The sequence below is a fragment of the Chiroxiphia lanceolata genome, chromosome 5, assembly GCF_009829145.1.
Source record: "Chiroxiphia lanceolata isolate bChiLan1 chromosome 5, bChiLan1.pri, whole genome shotgun sequence".
Taxonomy (NCBI): domain Eukaryota; kingdom Metazoa; phylum Chordata; class Aves; order Passeriformes; family Pipridae; genus Chiroxiphia; species Chiroxiphia lanceolata.
In genome coordinates this window covers 2,655,450-2,675,372 of record NC_045641.1, presented here as the reverse complement: position 1 = coordinate 2,675,372, position 19,923 = coordinate 2,655,450, and the positions used below count along the sequence as shown (strand labels likewise).

The 19,923-nt window shown below is 46.5% G+C and overlaps 1 protein-coding gene across 1 annotated transcript in view; it reads right to left on the bottom strand.

The window, feature by feature from the left end:
* Positions 1–19,923, bottom strand: part of PLXNA4 (plexin A4) — a 451,907-nt gene that overhangs the window by 211,291 nt on the left and 220,693 nt on the right. The window contains 1 exon segment of the mRNA XM_032687463.1: positions 19,001–19,132. Coding sequence (XP_032543354.1) covers positions 19,001–19,132 — 132 coding nt within the window.

Here is a 19,923-nt window from a genome sequence, read left to right as displayed (position 1 = left end):
CCCAACTTTCTCCCTCTTGGGTGGTTTGGGAGATGCCAGCTTTTAGCCAGAAGGTTGAAAATGCTGCCTGCAGCCCTTTTGGCAGGGAATTCACAGCTGCTGGTCTGTTGTACTCCCCTCTCACTGATAAAAGGTCTCCTTTTTCAGAGAGCTCAGAGATAAGTGCTTGAGGGATGCCCTTGGTGTGTTTGCAGCTTTGCCCCAGTAGTTTTATGGTTATTGGCTATTGCTCCAGCTTTCTCAAAGCAAGCCAGAATTAAAATAGCTTTCTATATTCCTTGAGTACCTTCCATCATCCCTTGGCAGCAGTCATCCCTTCACATCCTCTCAATGATGTTCCTGGCATCAGGCACGGGGCCCCACCATTCCCAGCTCTCTGATGCACTTAATTAAAGCAGAATCACTCAATAACTCTGTTGTGCTTTCCTGGGCATCTGGTTGTTCACCTCTCGTGTGCACAGGCAATTAATTTTTAGGTTTTCCCTACAAAGGGACTGAAATAAGAATATTAATTCCAGCCCAGCAGGAGGGAAGAAGGATGTTCTGCTGGGGTGTGAGTCCACCTGCAGGGCTCTGCCCCGGGATGGGGAGTGCACATGATGCCTCAAGGCCTCTCAGAGTGCTGAAAGTTGGAAGCCAGGGAAGGTTTTGGAGATAAAGCAGTTCTCCCCTCCTGCCCAATTCCATTAATTTTTGAGGATAAATTAATAACCGTGTTCCTGCCTGGAAACCTCATCAAAATCAGTGGCCCTGGGTGCTGCATAAAAATAAATGCCAGAGCCTGCTGCAAGGAGCTGAAAGTGGCCTTTAGTGACTGGGGCAGGATCACACAGAGGCCATGGAGAAATCTCAGTGCCAGGACTCCTGATTCATGGGCTGGGGCATTTTCATCAGTTTATCCTCTCTCTCAACCTTAAAAAAAGAAATAAAATAAGGCAGTACAAAATCATCATTTTCCCCTGGCATTTCTTGAAGTGTCATTTGAATGAGAGCAAACAATGCTTTGTGCTCCTGTGGGTAACTGATACAGACAAAAGTCCATAAGAAAAGGCAAATTGCAACTCTGATCGACTTAATGGGTATTAGAGGCACAAAATGCTTTCAAATGCACACAATTATTTCTTCTCTGCTAATTGAGGGAGTGAAAGCTTCTTTCTAGGAAATATGGTAATATGTATTGATCAGAAAAAATAATCTTCTGTACCAAACCCTGTGCACGATGCAGGGTTAACTTTAATTAATGGAAAAGCTTTTTTATGAAATGATGCCACCACTCAAGGAGAGTATTCACTGTGACCTCCCGTTAAGTGGAGACACCTTTTAAATATGACACTGCTCACACAAGCATCACTCACTCTCTTTCTTGGTCAGATAAATATTGAACAGACCTTCTCTCAGACCTGCCCTGCTGGGGGGGTGGGTGGGCACTGCTGAGGTGGCCACCCCTAAAATCTCAATCCCAGGTATGGATGTCTTTCAGGCATCAACCAGTAGCTGGACAGGACAAGATCAACCCTGGAGAGTGAAGCTGTGGCTGCCCCATCCCTGGAAGTGTTCAAGGCCAGGTTGGATGGGGCTTGGAGCAACCTGGGATGGTGAAAGTTGTCCCTGAATCACCCATAGCAGTGGGGTGGAATGAGATGATCTTTGAGATCCCTTCCAGCCCAAACCATTCTGTGATTCTGTGAACGAATCTAAAACAGCACCCAAGATGTACTCAGAAATCCTGTGCCTTTTGCTCCTGAAAACAGTTCCTTTGCATTTATTTTAAGTCCAGACTCCCACAGTTATCAGACATCCAAGCTGCCTTTGAAATTTAAGTCTTCCAACTCCTCTTGTGCACCTGGACTTATTTACTCACTGCTACAAGCACAAACAGAAATATAAATTGGCTCCTTTTTTTCACTTATTTCAAAATCTGCCCAGCTTGCCTTGCAAATGGAAGTATAATGGATTTCAGCTTCAATCAGAAACAAGTTCTTTAATTGCTCAGTATATTAGTGCTACATTGTTTACAGCATTATTCTTTCTTAGGAGGCACAGCCAACTTACACCGTGTCCCAAATGGATGGTAAATTGGCAAAAATGAAACCTGCAGCAGTGATTTTGTTACCTGGAAGGCAATATATTTGCTTTTCCCCCACTGGAATTCTTCTGCATCTCAGATTTGTACAGGACAGATGCTAAATTGCCCAAGATGGCAGAATGACCATTCCACAGGGACAGAACAGAGCCCTTGCTGCAGAATTAACTGAGTAGCTCGAGTACAGCAAGGAAGTGGATACATGTGTCTTCTATTAATAATATATGTGGCTACAATCCTACCTAAAATCTAACCTGGAGCTTCTTTTCCTTGTGGGACAGACTAGACCCACTCAAGTCTGCTCGGGATGGAGTGACAAGATTATTCTGCAATGGTCTCCAGTGGAAGAGGAGTGTTTGTCACACAGAACTGCTGATGTCTTTGCATTTATTGCAATATTTCTGCTGTGTTCAGCACTGGTGGTGTCTCAGCACCTAAATTTTGGCTGTACAAATTCCTCAGAAAGCAAAATGGAAAAGGACTGCTCTGAGCTGGAAGTGATTGCACCAGGAACAGGGATCCCGATGCTGAGCTGAGAGGAGGGCACCCAGCAGAGAGTCTCATTAGGGCAGGGAAGAGTAGACAACACATAACAACCCTCCAAAGGGAGCACTCCCTTCTCCTCCCGTGTTTTTATCTTGCTTCTGATGCTCTGCAACGAGTTTGGGAGGGAGCCCAATGGAAATTCAAAGAAAAGCAACATTATCCACTGAAACATCAGACAAATATCGACTGCTCCACTAAAGGCTCACTCAGATGCCCTCAGAGAGTCAATGTTTGGTGGGAAGCATTAAAATTTCACAGGCCCTTGGCCAAGGTGACTTTCTTCAAGTGGGACTGACCTCTCTCACAGTAAACCTGCCAGGTGTGGGCAGAGGTGGCCCAGCTTCCACCAGCCCCTGGTGTGCCCCTGACTGACAGCAAAGCCACATTCCCCTGTCTTTTGCTCTGCTGGAGATGAAAATCCTCCTGCCTGGGGGAGGTGTTTAGGTAAGAAGCCCAAGGTCCCAATAAATCCACTGGAAAGGCAGAAAAGAAAGGGCAAGTCTGGGCACTTCATGAATAGAGTTGACAGGTCAGGCAGATTGGTAGGCAGATTTTTGGCATTTTAGCCCATGAAAAGCTCTGTAAAGACTGGACTCATTTCCAGCTGCAGGGAAAGGGAGATTTCATGCTCTGCAGGAATTGTCAGCCCCCAAAAAGCTCTCAGAAGCTGGTGGCTGCGCTTCTTGTGCATTATATTCCATTATGCAGATGCCTTAAAGTAAATGTAAATCACATCGAGAGTAATTGTAAAGGGCTTTTGGTTGTGAGGAGCAAAGTGCTTTGAGATGGCTTCTGACTGCCCAACAGCCACGTGTCTTTGCCCTCTTCCCCTCTCCCTCCTCACCCTGCCTCCACTCATGCACGTCCTGATGTCCTGAGCTCTGCAGACAAGGCCAGCAGGGCTCCCCGGGTTAATTAAATCAGTGTGGTTTGCTGTCTGGAGCTCAAGTGACAAATGCATTTCCAACCTTGCCCCTTCTGAGGGAAGGGTGGTTTGTGGAGCGTGGCGGTGGCTCGGGGCTCCCGGAGCCTGAGCTCTCACGAGGTGGAGGCTCCACAGCCCAGTAATTTGGCTTCCCAGAAATTCTCCAGCGCTGTGTCAGTGCAGAAGCACATTTTCACTCTGCTGCAAGGCTCCCCCCTTGCCTGCTCCCCTTCCTGGGCTGTCAGGGGGGAATAAGATGTCAGGGGACTGAAAGACTGAAAGGGACAGTTCCCCTCCTCCCCACTCAGGCTGTGAATGGGAGGCTAATTTTATTAGCCCAGCCACTCCATTATCCAAATAGCCCCTCTCCAGCCTCCCATTTGCAGATGCATTAGTGTAATGGTGCTGTGCTCTGCCAAACACATGCTGCCTCCCATCCCAGTTGTGCTTCCCTGGCAGATAAGGTGATCCTCCTGGCTTTGGATGTAGAGATGGATAAAAGTGCCAGGTAATGTCTGAGTGACATGACTTTCCTCTTGCCCTGTGACCTGGGGTGAACATGAGGGCAGGTCTCCATATGTGCAGTAGGTCCAGGTACTCTGTGTGTCCCATAAACTTGTGCCTCATCTTTCCAGTCATGCCACAAACCTGTTGCATGATGGGGGAAAGATGCAGTGGAGCTCCTGCTGCTGGAAAACCTCATTCACCCACAGCCTGCTCCCAAAAGGGAGGGCAGTTAGTTAGGAAAATGCTGTAGCCTTTTATAAAGTCTTCTAAGAAATCTCTAATATTCTATAAATATTCTATATTTATACATCAGAGAATCATAGAATTGCCTGGGCAGGAAGAGACCTGACTGATCATTTTATTCCAACTCCCTTTCACAGACAAGGACTCCTTCCACTAACCCAGATTACTCCAAGCCCAGTCCAACCTGGCCTTGGACACTTCCAGGGATCCAGGGACAGCCACAGCTTCTCTGGGCAACCTGTGCCAGGGCCTCACCACCCTCACAGGGAAGAATTTCTTCTTAATATCCAATCTAAACCTTCTCTCTTTCAGTTTGAAGCCATTCACCTTTTCCTGTCACTCCATGCTCTTGTAAATATTTATATCATATGTATATATGATCATAAATAAATAACTACGTCATGTCTGTGTTGTTCATGACCATTTTCATGGCCAACAGGAGAAAGAGCAGCATCCCAGGCTGAAAGCAAATCACAGAGCCAAAAGAAACTTTTTTTTTTCCCCCCTCACAGATGGATCACTAAATTAAGGATGACCTTTTGTTTGGCAAAAATTAAAAAAAAAAAATAAATATTTTGGAGAGGCAGAATGGCAGAAAATAAATAATAAATGCAAGCAAAAGAAGAATGGAATTGTCCCATTGAAAGGCCCAGGATATTTCCAGGGACCTGAAAATTTCATCCCCCCAGTAAAGATTCTTTGTCTATTTTTCTAGGACCCTGGGGCAAAACTGTCAATGCTTAAACCTACAGATAGTCCCTCTGCTTTAAGAAAAAAATTACTCCAAGCTGCAGTTCTTTATCATGTGTGAATCCTCCTTCCTTTTAAACGGTGTGTGAGGAAGCAAAGGCACAAACCCATCAAATACAAATATTTCAGTATTTAAAAGGTCATTTTGCACCACAACCACTGCTGCTGTTCCTCTAAGTGGAGAGAATAACACCCCAAAAGTGTGTGAGCACTGAAGAAATGGGCAAACTGTTGATGGTGCAAACTTTGTGCCACAATCAGTAGTGGATGAATTGGCTGTCGACTCAAAAAGAAAGTAGAAAAGAGAAAGGGAGTGTTTGCTGGGCTGATATGGGAGCAGGGAGAGCCCACAATATTTGCCACAAGCACTTTTATCTGGTTGGCTATGAAAATTAATGAAAATAAATCATCAGGAAGGCAATAAATGGGTCTGCAGCAAACCCTCACCAAGGAGTGCTGAGACACTGTTTACACATCTAATGTTTGTTTTGAGACTCTGCAATCTCCCCAGGATGCTTCAGTGCATCTGGTGTTGCCACTGTATTGCTTTTTCCCTTTTTTAATTTATTGATCCAGGATATGAAAGTGTTCCTGAAGCCCTGAGTTGGTTGCTGGTTTTCTCCTCCCTTGGCTGGGAGGAGGTGGTGAACCTCAAGAAAACCACGAAGAGCTTGGATGCACAGAGGTGAGTGAAATTCTGAGGTACCTGAGGAGCAGCAGGAGACACCAGAGGGTGGAGGAACCCAGGGACTCCCCCCAGTGACACATTGATTTCCACTGCATTAGCAAATGAAGGGTTCTCATGGTGTGACAGATGCAACAGGTTATTTTCCCCTAAGGCTGAATCCATGTTATCAAATAAAACACCCCAATGACCCTTCTAAGCCCTTCTGGTAAATGGCAGTGTCTACATCCCTAAATTTTAGTGTCTTCCCTATTTTTCTCAAAGATATGGTTGATACATCCCCCTCAAGCTCTCCCAGTGGGCTCTTCAGCTTTCCCCAAACATGACCTGCTCTTCTCTGCTACCCCTGTTTATTAGAAGACATCAGCTCTTAATCAATATTTCAAACATTTAATTAACACTACGAGCAAAAAGATGGTCTTTTTCCTTCTCTGCCATGAGCAGGGACACCTTCCACTAGATCAGGTTTCTCCAAGCCCCCATCCAACCTGGCCTTGGACACTTCCAGGGATCCAGGGGCAGCCACAGCTTCTCTGGGCAACCTGTACCAGGGCCTCCCCACCCTCACAGCCAAGAAGTTCTTCCTATATATATCTAACCTAAATCTCTCCTCTTTTAGTTTAAAAACCATCCTCCCCTTGTCTGACATGTCCATGTAAATAGTAATTTTTCCTCTTTTTTATGAGCCCCCTTTAAGTGCTGGAAGGCCACGATGAGCAGTACAGAGACTTTGAACCTACCCACACAAAAACCACAGCACTGTTCTTGTAAGGTTGGACCTGCACTGATAATTTAATGGGCAGGTTTACACATTCTTTGGTTCCTTTAGTCTGCAGATGGAGCAGCTGCAGCCAAACTGCCTCTCAGAAACAGCCACTGGCCATGGTCATCCCTGAACCATGTCCAGACTGACTGGGAGACACTCCCAGACCATTCCTGGCCCCATGTCACAGGGTATTGTGCTCCAGGGTATGCACACACCTATGGTCCTGAGGTCCTGCCATGAACCAGGGCAGAAAAATGGCCAGTTTTAAGGGCAAATACAAAAATTAATTTAAAATGTTTGATTTTTCAACTGTCATCAATTTAGGAGCACAAATGCAAAGCCTGGGGAGGGATATCACAGATCTGTGTTAACAAGGGAGATAAGATATTATCAAACCTGAAATAAATGATGTTCTCCCAAACAGGGCCCTCCTTGGTGAGGCACAAACTGCTGGATCTCCAGATGAGGATCACAGAAGGTGGGGTTTTTTTCCTCTTTGCAAGCAGAGGGTTAAGATGGACTGTGCAGAGATTAGGTGGATTTTCCCAGAGGTGTGAGCTCAACCTTGGGAAAGTGCTGAGTACAGGGATCAGTAATTAGTGATGGATAGCTATTCACCGAGGCCATTAGCTGGAAAGAAAAGCAAACCTGCAGCATTCTCAGCTGGAAAGAAAAGCAAACCAACAGGAGGCTCCACATTCCTTCCCTGCATTTCCCTGCCTCCTGACAGCATCCCCACGACCCCCTCGCAGCAGAGCCCTCACCGAGGCTTCGTGTCTCACCAGGGACTGGCATTTCCAATCAATTAGACATGTCACCGCCGAATTTTTCTGCTAATTACTCGAGTTTATTATGTCTAAAGCCAGGTTAAATGCAGAATTCCCGGGGTCAAACGGGGTCACCCAGGCAATCAGTTCCACATTTTCCCTCGCAAAAGAGATCCCCGCAATCAGTCACTGCCAAGTGGCTCCTAATGACCAACCTGCCAGCTAATGGCCTGAGGTGAAAGTCTCAGGGATAGATAATGCTCTTGGGGAGAGAGAGAGGAAGCCCCTCAGTGTCCAGGAATGGCTTGGGCTTATTCCCTATGAATTTGGACCCTTTTCTGGGATAATAAGAAAGCTGTGGCACGGGCCACACTGCAGCGTTTGGTTTCACTGCCAGAAAGTGTTCCCTGTTTTATTGCATTTAACCACTAAATGAAATAAAACAAGGACATGGGAACAAAGGATGCTTTGTCCTGATGGAGGCCAAGGCAGTGCAAACGTCTGCCTGTCTCCTCCGTGCCAGTGCTCCGTGAATCCAACATTAATTATGTGGATCACCCTGGAGTTCCTACTCCATCAAAACGCATTCCTGATGGGATGCTTGGGGGAAACACGTGGGGTTACCTTCGCTCTTTGGGGCAGAAACTACTGACACGTGAAGTCAAAAGTGCTCGGAAGGTTCCTTCCAGAGAAAGCTTCCCCAATTATGTCATGAGAGCAGGGATCTTGTACAAACACTGTCTTTCATCCTGGAGAAATCCAAAGGGCTTTACGAGTTATAAATACATCACAAAGGCATCCATGGATCCAGACTCTCAGGAGAGGGACATAAGAGTAGGTATTTGGGTAGGAGTTCGGGACTGGAGGACAAGAAATGAATTCATCAGGTGAACTAACATCACCAGAATTATGTGAGAAGTGCTGGGATTGGGATGAGAACTAAGAGTTTAAGGATCATTACTTCAAAAAAATCCCGATTTTAACATGACCTTTATTCAGGCAATGACATGGGGGACATTTGGCAGAGGAATTGTCATGTCCATGTGCAATATCCACCAAAGGGGCACCAATATGTCCACACAACTTGGTGCATGGATTTTTCTGTCCCCTCAAATCTTCCCAACCAACCAAACACAAGTTGCTGAGCAAGGCCAAGGCTTACACTGCCAACAAAAGTACAGATATACCCTATACAACACAGTATTGACCAAGTGCTCAGCTTGCTGGTTCAAAATATCTTTCTAAAGGACAAAAAAAAAAAAAAAACAAACCACAAAAAAACCCAACAAAGCAAGACAGACTAATTTAGGTCTCAAGGATTCTCACTTCTTCTTCATCCAGTTAGGAAATGAAACAAGAAAATAATTTTCAGGGTAGCTGAGTACAGTTGTCTCCAATCACAAACTGGAAAATCACAAAGACTGGAAATAAAACCCCAAACCTTGAAGAAAAAAAATCACAGTATGACTTTAAAGTTATTTTTTTTAATAGAAAAGGACATAAAAGCCAGTTTGCCTTTCAAGGGCAGGTTCTGGAATGGATTTCATTTTCCTGTTCCTACTGCACACATCTATGATGATAATGACTATATCAAGTAATATAAACTGATGAAAGATATTTAGCAGGGGCCTTAAAGCAAGAAAGACTCAAAGCCAGGAGTGCAGAAGACACAACAAACTCTGGAGCACAGTTTTCCCTGAGTCTGACAATGAAATTCCTATTAATCCCCACTAACATGGAGCGTGCTTAGGAGTTCTGAGGCATCACATGAAAAACAGAATATGCATTAGAAAATGATAACTCTGTGCACTTGTGGTGCGAGGGAAAAGCCCCAAGAGAGCAAGTACTTGCTTCAAAGACAGTAATAAGGCACATGAGCCTGTAATGGAAACAACTTTTGAAGCATGTTTAAAATGCAGTAATTAAGGGAACAGTCCCAGACAGCCGCCGGGCACCGATCCGGGAAAGCACTCAAGGATGTGTCAAATTTAAGAACTTAAACCCAAGAGGTGTGGAAGTGCCTGTACTCCTGAGCCTTGGGCACTGCCTTGCCCAGATCTTCCCTCCCAGGCTGGGCTGGTGTGGAATAACCAAAGCCAGGGGATGATTAACAAGCTGTGCTTTCCAGTGACCTGCAAAGGAGAGATCTGTGCGAGGCAGCCAGAGGAGGAGACCTGGCTGTCAGGGAGATTGGAGGAGACAGATGTTTAATGGAGTCCAGGATTACAGATCTGCCAGGCTTCACATGTAATCACCAGCTTCTTAGGCTTCCTCTTTCTTCTCCCCTTCTTCTGGGTCTGTTACAGGGTCAGGGGCTGGGGGAAGGGAGGGTGGAGATTTTCAGATTTCCAGCTAAATTCCTTGAGCTGCCCTTAATACTCTGACCTATTCCTAGCTGAAACCACAACCTACCAGCCTGGCAGGACTCAGAGAGACGAAGGTGGATTTTTTTGTTGTTGTTGTTTAAAACATGAGAGGGATGCATTTAACTCCAGATCCTTTTCCCTGAACAGCTCTGTAGCTCTACTGAGCAGCCTGTGTGTGACTCCACGGAGGAACAGCACCACAATCAATAGTGCCAGGTGACCTGCACTCCACGTGTCAGGCAGCTCTGTGCCCCAGGGGACACGTCTGCATGGCTTCCCACCTGTCACCAGCTCCTGAGGATCAATACTCCCTGCCATTCTCACCCTGGGAATGACTCTGCAAATGCTTTTTGCATTTATGGCCGTTGCTCACTCCTTCCTCCAGCCTCACTTTTTGTCCTCTGTGCAAGGCAGGGGGTAGCTGTGGGCAGAGCCCCATGAATTGGAGAACCAAATACTCCCACTTCAAAAACATAGTACAAGAGGAAGGAGACCTGGTTAAACTGAATGACCCACCTCATTCCTCATGTCTTGACTCCAGGCATCCCCTTACAACTGTGTCCCTAACATGGATACTTAAAGGCAAGGAGTCCCACGGATGAATTAAACCATCCTCTGCAGAGCACAGCACCTTGGAAAGCCCCTGTGCATCCTCCAGCTCCTGTGCTGCTGCTTTGAGCAGCCTGTGGAGGAACCATGCTGGCATGGGGATGGCTTTTTTGGCAAGCCAAGAGATGAATGCTGACATTAGTTCAAGCTGAAGTTCAAGCCAAATGCAGATCCACAGATGGCACTGTGAAAGCTGTAGTTCTCCCTTCAAATATTGAACATGTAGAAGAGGGCACAGCTGCAGAGTTCAGGCACAAACACACCACCACTGTGCCTGAACACAGGTCTTGTAGTGTGAAAGACTGGATCAGGCACTACATTGAGTTAATGCACCCATGTGGACATAAGTGCACCCCAAATCCTGGCCCAGGGGTGATCTGGACACTCTGATCTGTCAGTATTCCTCTGGATGGGATGAAGAAATTTTTAACTCATCTACAGGGGAGCTACAAACCAGACAATTATTGTCTCAAGAAGCATTTCCCTCTCTGATACCCAGCAAATCTCAGTCTGGATTTCTGATGGCAACTCAGCAAAAGTCCCTCTGAGCTTTGGGATCCAACAAAGCCTTGCAGCTCTCATCAGGGCAGGCACACCAGCCTCAGGTGTCAGGAGGAGACCTGAGTTTCCAATAGTCACTGGCAGGTGTTACAAAGAGTTCCAGAAGAGGTCTTGACCTTGGAAATATCTTCTGTACTTACAGGACACGTGGAGCTGTAGTGTTTCCACACAGTTGATGTCATAGAATCATAAATTCCTGGAGCATCCTGAGTTGGAAGGGACCTACAAGGATCATCAAGTCCAACTCCTGGCCCTGAACAGGACACTCCAACAATCCCATCCTGTGTCTGACAATGCAAGGACTCTGTCTCCAGGAAATGAGACTGAGTCTCCCAAATCCTGGACTGTCTCTCAACTCCAAACCTTTCCTCCTTTCCAGTGCACTAAGCGTAGTACTGGTTTTGGGGCAAAGTGGGGCACTTGAATACAGCATCAATTGGCTCATGAAAGTGTTTCCAAAGCATAAAAAGAGCTTAATTTCAGTGTGGAAAGAGACAACCTTATTTCAAGGTTGAGGGGACAGTGGGAGATGAAATTCCAGATGCCCATGCATCTCATGGGATGGACACAGCCCCTGGTGGAACTTCTTCCCTTGTCATGAATGGTTCATTTGGGACACCTCCAAGACCTTGAATCAGTTCCTCACCTACTCAGCTTTTGGAGTTATTTGCATCCCTGCTAGAACACACAACCAACCCAGACAGAGGTTAAGGGACTCCCTACTCCATGAATTATCCCACCCCTGCTTGCTCCTAAATACCCCCGTGCCAGCAGCAAACGAGTCAAAATCAAGCCAAGTGGTGACTTTTCTTTTTGCAGTAATATGCTTTTTGCTGATAAAGAATTTTTTCAAAAGAGTCAGCCGCTCAATGTGCTGCAGTTTTTGCCAGTGGGCCAAATCACTTTTATCATTCCTGGCTGAGAAACACGGGCACTCACACAGTGTCTTTTCCATCCTGAGCTGAGCATCCATGTGGGGTTTTCCATCCATGCAGTCATTTCTCAGAGGGCATCTGACCTTATTTAACAGGCCCTTAATTAGGTGAAAGCAAATGCAAGGGAGAGCTGAGTTCAGCCTCTGATATCACTGAGGGTAATGAGGGGTGTTTCAGGAGCAGGAAAGAACAATCAAAGAGAACAAAAAGTTGCCTTTGCTGCCAACTGGGATTACACTCATTGGCTTGATAGGGATTGACTGAACTCGAGGAACTGCTCTTCCCTATCTGTTTTGTGCAGGACTGCTCAAGGGCGGGGCAGCTGGCAGGGAAATGGGTGCTTTGGAGCCCTCTTCTTTTGGGGATTTAGAGGGTGATGAATGTGACACATCTTTACAAGACAGTGTGAACTTCAACCCATGATTTGGGCTTCTTAGAAGCTCTGATGACCCTGATCTTACCTAAGATGTCAGTCTGGTTTAGGAACAGCCAATTATAGAATCATAGAAGGATTTGGGTCCCTTAGAAGGGACCTTAAAGACCATTTATTTCCACCCCTTGCCATGGGCAGGGACAACTTCCACTAGAACAGGTAGCTGCAAGCCCTGTCCAAGCTGGCTTTGAACATTTCCAGAGATGGAGCATCCACAACTTCTCTGGGCACCATTTTCTGGTGCCTTACATCCTCTAAGTAAATAATTTCTTCCTAACTTCCTAACAGTTATTCTGAGGAAGAGATGATGCTGCCAATACCCTTCCAGAAGTTGGTTAGTGAGGTCCTGCAGAAGACCTGATTACTCCAAAGAGTGGGTGTGCACAGTGGTCATCAATACACACAGTAACCCCTCTACAAGTTGAGATTCAATACTTCAAGACCAGAGTTGAATTACAGAAATTACAGAGATCTGCAACAACAGCAGCAAAATTTACAGTTTCTGGGTGTCTCTGCAGCTTTTAAATCCCCAGGTCAAAAAGTCACACCTATTAGACAATCTCAGTTTCCATTTCCAAACAAGATCATTTCTGTCTTTCCTGGTTCTGGCCCAATGATGAAAACCATGGTCTGCACACAATCTGATGGCTCCCAAACAAACGAATGCAAATTAAAAGGAAAAAAACCCTCTCGAGTTATTTTGAAAATTTGTGATCTTGAGCCAGTGTTTCTGGGGACAGCCTCAAATTGACAATCCCCTGGAAACAGCCGTTCCAAACCTAGGAGTTAATGCTACTTGATATCATGTGCAAAGACCACATTTGAAGAAATTAAGCTGTGATTAAACAAAGTTATTAACGACTGCATTAACTAATTGATAGGATAATGTAAGCAGCAGACAAGATTTCAATCAGTGGTCATGAAATCAGAAGTAAACTGGCCAGTCCCCACCTCTTCTTTGGCAGCTAATTTGCACACAATAATTCTGTTGCTGGTAGTGACTCAGCGGCAAAGGGAAGAAGAATAAATCTCAGGAGACAAATAGGTAGAAGCCTTCTCCATTTTAATGAGAAACACACACTGAAAGGCCAAAAAGAGCCTGTCAACATGATTTGCAGCACTGTTACTTAATTTTTACCAAATGTGCTTCCTGCCACGCTTTAGTAGAAGTACATATTTATTTGATATTTCACTGGCAAAGTTTAAAAGAGCCTCCAAAATACCCATCTGCTTCTGCTACGCATGACCCTACCAGTCTCACCTCAGACACACTGGAATGGTTTTAGGGAATGATAGCATTGCGCAGATGTGATTTATTCCCAGATTGGGAATGACTTTCTACAAATTTTCAGGGAAGAAGCACAACTTTCCTCTGGAGCCTGAAGCCAACTCACCTACGTGGAGCAAACCTGCAAATCTCCTTCCTTGAGTGAAACACAGAAGGTTTTGGGTTGGAAGGGACCTTAAAGATCATCCAGTTCCACCCCCTGCCATGGGCAGGGACACCTTCCACTAGCCCAGGTTGCTCCAAGCCCTGTTCAACCTGGCCTTGGACACTTCCAGGTTGCTCACAAGTAACATAAGGTTACTCAGAAAGTGGTTGCAGAACAGTCTTCCCTAGGCACCAGTAAACCAAAAGTAAGAGGAAGCTCAAAGCCTTGGGATTTAAATAATATGAAGTTGGGGCCTCTTGCCATTTGCCTTCTGTGTTTTAAGCCTTTAAGTTCACCTTTTCCAGCTCTTCCCTTTGATCCCTCTGTATCAAAGGGAAGAGCTGGGATTCCTTTGTCTTGGAGTTGCTTCCAGGTTCTGCATCAGCTTTGCAAAACACAGCCAGCACTGGGAGAGACCCAGGAGCTCAACATGCTGAAACAGTTATTTAGGGGGTGATGGAGGTGACCTTCCAAGGGCTAATCCAAAGCCACACGAGGAAAATGGGCATCCTGCACCTCCTGGCATGGAGAGCTGGGCTCTATGTGTGTGTCAATGCTTGAATGTGAAGGAAGCAGAGAGGCATGGCCAGACAGCAGTGTGGGGAATGCTGGGAGAGGAGAGAGCAAAGGAACAGGGGTACCAGGAGTGGAGGAGCAAGTGCAAGCCTGCAAATGAGAGGCCAGGGCCATAAAGAGGGATGGGATCAGACAGAGAGACAGGGTGAGTGGGAAAAGGGGGAAAGAATTATCTCAATCCCTGCAGAGAGTTTTAGAGAGCTTGTAGGCTTGGGCTTCTCAATTGGGAAGAGAAAGAAATTCAAAGATTAGAGGAGAAAGAGGGAGCCCAGGAGTCTGTGCATGTGTGATGAGGAGGGAGATGCAGAGGCACTGCAGCAGAGACCCTCCTGTTCCTCCAGCAGCACTTGCCATCTGTTCCTCATCCCCTTAGATCAGCCTGTGAGGCAGAGGGTTCCTCGGGGTCTGCACATCAGAAACAGAAAAAGGAAAAAGAAACAGTCCAAGCCTCCAGTGATGTAAAAAATCTGGAGGGGAGCTGTTTACAAGGTCATGGAGTGACAGGACAAGGGGGAATGGCTTCAAACTGAAATAGAGAAGATTTAGATTGGATATTAAGAAGAAATTCTTCCCTGTGAGGGTGGGGAGCCCCTGGCACAGGTTTCCCAGAGAAGCTGTGGCTGCCCCAGCCCTGGAAGTGTTCAAGGCCAGGCTGGATGGGGCTTGGAGCAACCTGCTCTAGTGACTTGTACCTCTCTCAGAGCCTTTGTGAAGGCTGGAGCTAAATGGATGATCCTGATAAATCAAGAGAGATCCCATGCGTGCTCCAACCCTTCCCTGCTCCATCAACAGGGAGTTGAAACACACATTCACACCTAAAACACACACATGGCCACATCTCTGTGAAATCCTGGGACCTTTATATACTCTATCTCTGGGTTTCAGTGACAAATCCTCCCTCTTTGTATCACTCTTTCTATAATATATGTATTTCTATATAATGGAGCCCCTGTGATGGTGAAAAGCTGTTGCATCCTGCTCCCCAGAGCACTTCATGGCTGATAGTGGGCAAGAGCTGCTTGTCACCCCTTGATGTTCAGAGGAGCTGCAAGGGAGAACTTGTTTCAGCCACAGACCACAGGGCTGAGCTGGGTTCCCTGTTCCCTTTGCAGCCCAGGGAGTTCAGCTCCCAATGAAAACCCCCATGTGCAACCCAAGGACCCCCAAGTGCGCTGAGGAAAGTGCTCCCATGCAGAAGTTGACCTTAAAAAAGGTCAGGGGATATATATATATATATATATATATATTTGGCAGCACAAGAAAGCTGCTTCTTGTAGCCTGATTTATAGTGACAGCTCTTTGAAGGTGTTTTGGGTTAAAGGTGCCTTGCTGGGACTGCCAGAGCCACGATAGGACTGGGACAAGCTGGAGAAATTGGCTTTATCACTGGGGCTTCCATTCTTGTGGAGGGCTGGTGAGTGATGGAGCCAAGACTGGCAGAACCATAGAGTTTGAAGCATAAATCCTATGAGGAGCAGCTGTTTAGCCTGGAGAAAAAGAGGCTCAGGGACACCTTACTGCTCTTTACAACTACCTGAAAGGAAGTTGTGGTGTGGTGGAGGTCGGTCTCTCCTCTCAGGCAACCAGCCACAGGACAAGAGGGAATGGCCTCAAGTTGCACCAGGGGAGGTTCAGGATGGATACTGGGAAAAATTTCTTCATTGAAAGAGTGGCCAGACATTATAACAGACTTCCCAGGGAACTGGTGGAGTCACCATCCCTGGAAGTGTTCAAAAAGCGAGTGGATGTGGCACTTCCAAATCTGGTTTAGTGGGCGTGGTGGTATTTGATCAAAGGTTGGACTTAACGGTCTTGGGGGTCTTTCCCAACCTTAATGATCCCATGATTCTATGAAAACAGCTTTTAATGGAGCAACTATGCAGCCAACAGAACCACTCTTATCTCTGGGACGCAGACAGGGTTAAGCCCAGCAGACGGAGGCAGGAGAAACCTCCTCCTTCCCCAGGGATGGGACCAGCACTGGAGCCTGTCTGTCTTTGAAAAGGTCAGGTCAAGCCATCACCCTCCTGTCCTTCACCTCCACAGGCCTCACAATAGCACTGCAGGCAGTGAAAACCTCTGATAAGTCAGATCTTCATCCAGTTATGAAAAGATCTGTATGACATGGCTTGTAGGGTGGATGAGATATTTGCTCCCCAAGGCCAAGCTGTTCCTAATCCTGCCTCCAGCACAACCCCTGCACCCACTCTCAGCCACCAAGGCTCTACAAATGCTAATTCATTCAAGCACTTGAAGTGTGTTGTATCATGAGCACACAGGCAGTGACTGCACTGCTGTGGTGGCAGCTCTGTCACTCACATCACTTGCTACGCCTCAGATAAAATCAGACTTGGGCAAAGGCTTCTGTAGCATTGAGTGTTTCACAAAATGGGATCAGGTTTTAAATAACAACAGTCCCTGCCCTTTTCACTAACCTCTCTCACAGAGACACCCATGAGCTTCGAAGAAGGGTGGGAGGAGATGATTGAATAAATCACACAGGGACTCAGGGCTCCTGAGTTCTCTACAGGGCTCCATCAACAACCTGAGGCCCCACAAAAACCTGGCTAAGCTTGTGCTTTAGAATAGCCAATCACAAAATGAACCCACTTCTGTTTAAGAGTCAGGGATGTGTAGATAGTCATCAAGTCAGCAAGAATATGTTCATGGAACTTTCTGGAGGAAAATCAAATTGCTCCTCTCGTTCCAGATTTCATTTTTTAAGGAAGTGAGGCACTGAACATTGCTGTCCCACTGGCCTTTCCTACAGAGATTTGAGACAGTTCCTGGGCCCAACCAGCCCAAGGCAGCCAAACATCTTGTCTCTGTAAATCTGAAGGGCTATACAAAGCCAGGGGTGGTATCTGAGGTGACCTGTTGCCAAATGGACCTGCACAAAAAGGACACTGAGCAAATCTGAAATCAGTGGATTTGGTTATTGCCATATCACCATGCTCAAGGGCTGTGACCCCCAAGGAATTCCCTTCTATGCAGAAGAAAAAGAGAAAGGGCCCACACAGTAAAAGGACATGAAAAAGGAACGGTGTCATGACCGAAGCCTCACAGGACCTCAAGCATCACCTGCCTCCAGCTTCCCACCCCATCCCAGCAGATGACTGAGGCTGTTTTCACTTCAGCATTGAAGGTGACATCCAGTTCTTGCCCAGAATGAAGCAGACTGGAAAGCAACCCCAGCCCTGTTATCATGTCCTGTTCTCCTGAGTTATGACATCCATCTCACAGCCTCTTTAATGAGGAGGAATGTACAGAGTTGCTTCCTCCCCACCACCAAATTTTAGGTATAAATATCCACAGTAGAGAGAAACGTTCAGAGATATCACAGAGGCACAAAACACTTCAAATAAAATGGATCAAGCAGAAGAAATAACACTCACAGGTTGGAAAATATAACTCCCTACTATGTATGTGGAGAAGCACTACCGGCCTGTCACATCTGAGCCCTTGGATCACAGCAACCCTCTTGAACACCTCCCTCCAAAATATCTCATATATCTCTGCCTCACAGGCCAGGAGAAAACACCTCTTGTCTTAGGTAAAGGTTAATAATTCCATTGTTAGCCACGGTCTGGAAAACAGCCACCTGAGGAGGATATGAGGAAGGTCTATAAAATCGTGGCAGGTGAGGAGGAAATGATTATTCACCGTGGCCTTTTTAAGGCAGGAATTTGTGGGTGGTAAAACTGCCATGGATGTGGATGAGAAGAGGAAATTTTGTGCCCCGTCTCCACCTTTGAGACCACTGACTGTTGACCACTGGTGCTGTCAGAGGGTGGGAGCACCCAGCATGTCATGGGGGGCACCTTGGTGTTAGGGAACTGGGTGATACTGGGAGGAAATCACACTGCTCTGAAGTGTGACAACAGGAGAATAGGTAAAGACAATAAGGAGAATATCAGGTGGCTGGTTTATGTTTGGTGCCACTTACACGGTCCAAGGCCAGGGTTCGATGAATCCTGGAACATCTGTATGGGTCTCAATTGGACTGGTGACCTCCACTGAAGTGGCACTGTAGGGCACCTGCCATCACCCAAACACGATCCTTCTTTGCTCCCTTTATTTCTGTGGAGCTAGAGCCCCTCATGAGCATTTTTGAATAAACTGGTTACAATAACTCAAGTGACCCTGCTCGTCCACAAGTCTAATTATACACAGTGGATTTTTTCATGCAAAAGTAGTTCCTCCTCCTCCTACCCCAACAGCAAACTTCTCAAGGCCAAGCATTCTGCTGAAATCATCCAGACTTCCATGCTGAACACCCAGATTGATCCTCTCCTGGGATCTGGCTGTTAGCATTTGCAAAATAACACAAATAACACAACAGGGACATCACACGAAACTTGGCCTGCACCCTGGCAGGCTGCGCCCTACACTCCTGATCACTGCATCTCAAAGAGGCCCCAGCCTCTCCAAAACCTCCACTTGGAGCCAAATGATTCAGCATTACATTTCTCCATGTCTGTGGCAGATGCAGCCACAGTTTGAGTGGGGGTGGAGAGCAGTGTGGTACCAGCAGATGCAGCAGCAGCTCCTTGTCATGCAGCCAGCAGGACGTGGACTGCACAAAGCAACGCTGGGGGTGGCTTCTGCCCTCTTAGTTCTCTGCCCCTGGCCCCTAAATATTGCATCAGTGTATAAATGCAATGGTTTCTGAGCATGAAAAGCCATGAGATCAACAACAGAGCACATCTTGGTAGGAACTGTGGTCGCTGTCAGAACTTCACGTGTAGTTCTGATGTCCGTAGAATGATGGAGCCAAAAGCTTTCAAAGCACCAAGGACTGGTGGAGTTTCTTACCTGCTTCTCAGACATGATGTAGAGGTGCTCGTGGTCCACTGAGAAGGCCATGTCCCTCAGGATGGGGCCAGTGTCCACCACCTGCACAATCTCGTACTCCAGGGTGTTCTTGGTGGTGCCGTCCACACGGATCTGAAAAACAAAAGCAGGGAGAAAACATGAGTGTTTTTCCTCCTTCCACTGAAAATGGAGAATAATCATAGAATCACAGAATGGTTTGGGTTGGAAGAGACCTTAAAGATCATCCAATTCCAACCCCCCTGCCATGGGCAGGGAAAATTTCCACTAGACCAGGTTGTTTCAAGCCCCGTCCAACCTGGTCTTGAACACTTCCAGGGATGGGGCAGCCAAAGCTCCTTTGGGCATCCTGTGCCAGGGTCTCCCCACCCTCACAGTAATATGTATATATTTATAATATATGTACGTAATAATCATTGGAGAAATGCATTGTGGTCCAGTTTTTTTGGACAACAACCACTGTCATTACAAAGTGGACTTTTCCCTTCCTCCTCACTGAAAGGATAAAGCAGATTTAACCACCTCTGCTGGCCCCATCAGCACAAGAGCACTGGAGAACAATCCAGGGCCTGCTTGCTATTATCTGGCACTGTCACTGTGCTGCTGTCATTGCCTGGACAAATCTACCACTCCGAAAATGATGGCACGAGGGAAGGATTTGTGGCGGTGATGAGCAAAAAGATAAAAAACACACAAGAGCCTGAAGGACTGACTCACTCAAATGCTGCTCAGATAATATTATTGCTCTTCTTGCTAATGTTCCACGAGGCAATACATTATTGCAGAGTGTTTGATGCAACACAGACTATTTCTCTTGTTGATTGCACATATCAGATATTGAAATCGGTCCTGCACGAATATGGCACCTTATGATTCCAGACACATCTCATAACGGGGTGTCACTT